At 53.4% G+C, this 3759-nt stretch overlaps 1 protein-coding gene across 1 annotated transcript; it reads right to left on the bottom strand.

Moving 5' to 3' along the window:
* Window positions 1-2160: 2160 nt before the first annotated feature.
* LOC121482632 (protein GUCD1-like) lies at window positions 2161-3058 on the bottom strand. The gene has a single exon (XM_041740474.1). The coding sequence runs from the start codon at window positions 3056-3058 to the stop codon at window positions 2183-2185; it is 876 nt and encodes a 291-aa protein (XP_041596408.1). The 3' UTR covers window positions 2161-2182.
* Window positions 3059-3759: the final 701 nt, after the last annotated feature.

Here is a 3759-nt window from a genome sequence, read left to right as displayed (position 1 = left end):
TGTGCAAGAACAGGTTTGCATTTGCATCCCATTCCCATGACCCTCCCAGGCAGACAGTACTATCGCAGGCACAGGTAGCTTTCTTGTTAATCTTCTAGAGGGTGACCTCTAATATGTGGCTGGCCCCGGGGACTCAGATGCTGTGACCACCCTCTGTGGAGGCTGCTTTCCATGACAGTCCCACCAGTCATCCAAAGCATAACTTCTTCATGGCTTTCCTTGATGCGTCTATTCTCACCACAATTTTAGCCAGACCCTTCCTGAGGATTTCCAAATCCCACAGCTGCCACACGTGGTATTCCTGGATGTGAAACTGGAGCTCCCTGGGATCTTGGGCCACCCAACATTAAGGCAAAAGAGTAAGACCAGTCTGAAGACACTGCTAATCTCCGACACCAAGGTGGCTAACCTATTAGCTAACCAGCTAACAGCGCCTCCCTCTGGGCCAAAGGCTGCATCTGGTGTTGAGGACCAATAGGCTGGGTGGTCTGACGGCCTTCTTCAGCAGAGCCCGTCCCTGGCCCTCAGAGCAGCCATGGTGGGGAGGTGCCAGCTGGCTGCTGGGAGAAGATGCTGAGCCTGTTTGCAGTCCAGAGGGGTAGCAGCTGCCACTGCATCATGCCTTGGCCAACAAGAGACCAAGACGCAGGGGGACGGGGCAGTGTGGTTGCTGGGGCAGCCCTGCTCCTCTACTAGACAGCTCATGAGGGGTGGGTGTCCTCGTCTCCTTTGGGAATGATCCAGTTCCCTTTGTTTTTCGGAGCAGATCTGGATTCAAACCCCAACCCCATCACTGTCCTGGACAAACTCTCCCCAGACTGATGGCCAGATTTTGTCTGTAAGGTAGGGTGAGGGGCCCTGGCACTCAGCTCCCCCAGCTGTGAGTCCCTTTCTCTTTGAAAGGGAACTTGGGCTGGCTTCTCTGCTCTGTGAAGAGAGGTGTCAGTGGTTCTGAAGTACCTGTAATCTCACTATTATTGTCTTACTTGAGGGTAACTCTCACTCCCCACAAGTGGAAAAACTTAATTCTCAAAGAAACCAAACAAGCCCCACCCCCCCAAGAAAAGAAAAAAAATTTAAAAAGTAGGAAACAGCTCTAGTCCATGCTATGTGCAGTGCTCTGTGATCCTGGGCAGGTACCATCCTTCTCTGTCAAGACGGAAAAGCCTCAACATTCTGTGCAAAAGGTCCTGGCATGAATATTAGGGTGAGTGGGAGGCCAACGGCTGTCTCCCACCATGGCCTCAACAGCAGGCCTAGCACCCCAGCACTCAGCCCTGTGAGGCCTGGGGCTCCCCACACCCGGATAATGGGCCCCACTATCAGGGCTTATGCTAGGGTCAGGAGACCTCATGGGTTAGGGGGGATCTTTGGGACACAGGTGGCTGGCTGTGTCTGGCCTTCTGGGTCAGGCATTCTTGTACACTCAGCACTGCCAGCTAGCAAGAGTCAAGGCCCTGTCTACTCCCCCGAGGGCCTTCTACTCCACAGTGCTATGGTACCTAGAGGGTGAGGGGTACGGGGCCCAGGGTCCTTCTGGCCTGAGGCCCAGCCATCTCCAGGGCCCAGAGGCCTCACAACCAGCCACAGGAACTTGGGTGGGTTCCCATCTGTGGCGGGAGGGAGTGGTGGCATCCACCAAAGGGCCCAGGGAGGTCTGTAGCACTTCTGGGGGTAGGCAGTTCCTAGCAAGGCCTGAAGCAGCCCACAGTCCTGGGGGCCAGAGTTGGCTACATGGTCTCTAAACACGTGGATACCATCCTGACAAATGGCATCTCCAGCGTTCAGCCCCCAGATCTGTGGGGAGACAAGCTCAGGCATCTCCTGTGCCCTGGATCTGGTATGCAGGCAACAAGGGCACCCACAGGGCTGGAAGTCCCCTGGGCACAGTTCAAGTCAGGCTTGGGGTCCTAGGAGAAGCTCTACTCAGAGGCTCTGGGGACACCTCCACCAACCAGCAGGTGCGTAAGGTAAGTGGCAAGATGACACACGCAACGCTTGCAGACAAAGCAGGCATGCCTCCAGCATCAAGAATTTCCTGGGGCTTTGTCACACAGGCCAAGGCTGCAGTTCTGCATCCAAGCTCGAGCATCCTGGGGCCTGGGCCAAGGCCTCCTGAGTTGGCCGGGCTAGGGCGGGGCAGGGTGGGGAGCCAGGGCCTGGGCACACCAGGCTCCTGCTGTCAGCTGTCCAGGTAGACTAAGAGGATGTCCTCATCTGTGCCGTAACTGGTTCTGGCTCCCTCGAAGTTACTGATGCTGGTGCTGCACATTCGGTCGGCGTAGGCTGGATTGTTGTAGAAGATGCAGCCCGTGGCCCGGCTGTAGCCGCACAGCACAATGAAGTGGCCCTGGTAGTCAGGGGTGCCACAGAAGCAGCAGTGGCCACTGGGGACGAAGCAGGAGTACTTGACAGGACTGGAGCAAAGGTCGCAGTGCAGTACCCCAGAGTTCACCAGCACGATGGCCACGTGGCCCTGTGCCAGGTGCTCCTGGATGTCCTGCATGCTCACTGTGCATTTCTCCACCAGCACCTTGCAAGCCTTGGCTTGTGCAAACAACTGGTTCACCCGGGTCTCCTCTGTGTCAAAGTGCTTCCTGTAGAAGGACTGGTTCTTATAGCCCTTGTCAACACCCAGGGTCTGTGTGCAGAAGCGGTGCCTCACGCCAAAGTGGCGCATCAGGTAGGCCAGATCAATGGTCCAGATGTTTCTGGTTAGCCGCAGCTCCCGCAGGGCACTCTCAAACTCATTGTCGTCCACCTGGCCCAGGTACCGCAGCACCATCTTGGAGCAGGCCAGGCCGCAGTCCCAGTGGGAGAGCTGCTGGATGATGGGCACGGGCAGCTGCACAAAGTCTCCCGGCTCCAGTGGCCCCGCTGCCTCCACCTCCGTCCTCAGGCCCCGGGCCGCGCGGGGCGCCCTTGGCCCCCGCCCGGCTGCAGCTTCGGCTCCGAGTGGGGCGGGAGCAAGGCTGGTGCGTGGCGGGTTCCTCCTCCACCGCCACAGCCAGAGCCACAGCCGCCGCCGCCAGCGTGGGGGGGAAGAGAGGGCATTCATTTTCTTATTTGTCTTCAGTTTATTTCCATCAGAAGGATTGTCAAATGTAAGGCTGAAGGAAAATGAATATATAGTAGGTAAGATGTCCTATTACTTTCTCTCATATCAATCATTTTTAGTGTTTGCAAGTCATCAAAAACAACTAAAACAACCAACAAAACAATAACAGATGCCCAACAAACCTCTAGGTACTTGCGTGTTTTTCTTTCTTGAGATCTATCCACTCTACATTTGATTTATCATCATTGGATTCTGTTGAGCTTGGTGGGTAGTTCTGATGACGTAGGGAACTTGTTTGTTCCCCTAGTAGAAGTCAAATAATTGTAGCACATTAATTCATTTATACATTTGGATCATTTTTAGATGTACCTGTCCACAAAGGGGTGGGGGGGTGTGGATGTTTACTGCTCTGGTTCTGTGCTTAGTAATGTAATCAACAAAAAATTTAAAAAAAAAAAAAACAGAAGGAAGGCCCAGATATGCAGGGTTTCTGAGGAAAATTGCAAAGGTGTTTTGAACTTTGGCTGCCTTACTTGGAACTGCTCCAGAAAACCTATAACATGTGGTTACTGTAATTATAAACCACAACCATTAGAGAAGTTCATAGTTTTTAATTATTCACTAAGAAAAAATAATTACTATACTCATACAATTGAACAAGCTTTGCATTAAATTATTAATATAAAATACAGGCTCTACCT

This window comes from Vulpes lagopus, chromosome X, assembly GCF_018345385.1.
Source record: "Vulpes lagopus strain Blue_001 chromosome X, ASM1834538v1, whole genome shotgun sequence".
Lineage (NCBI taxonomy): Eukaryota > Metazoa > Chordata > Mammalia > Carnivora > Canidae > Vulpes > Vulpes lagopus.
The sequence above is the reverse complement of the archived record's forward strand: the minus strand, read 5'-3'. Positions and strand labels throughout refer to the sequence as shown.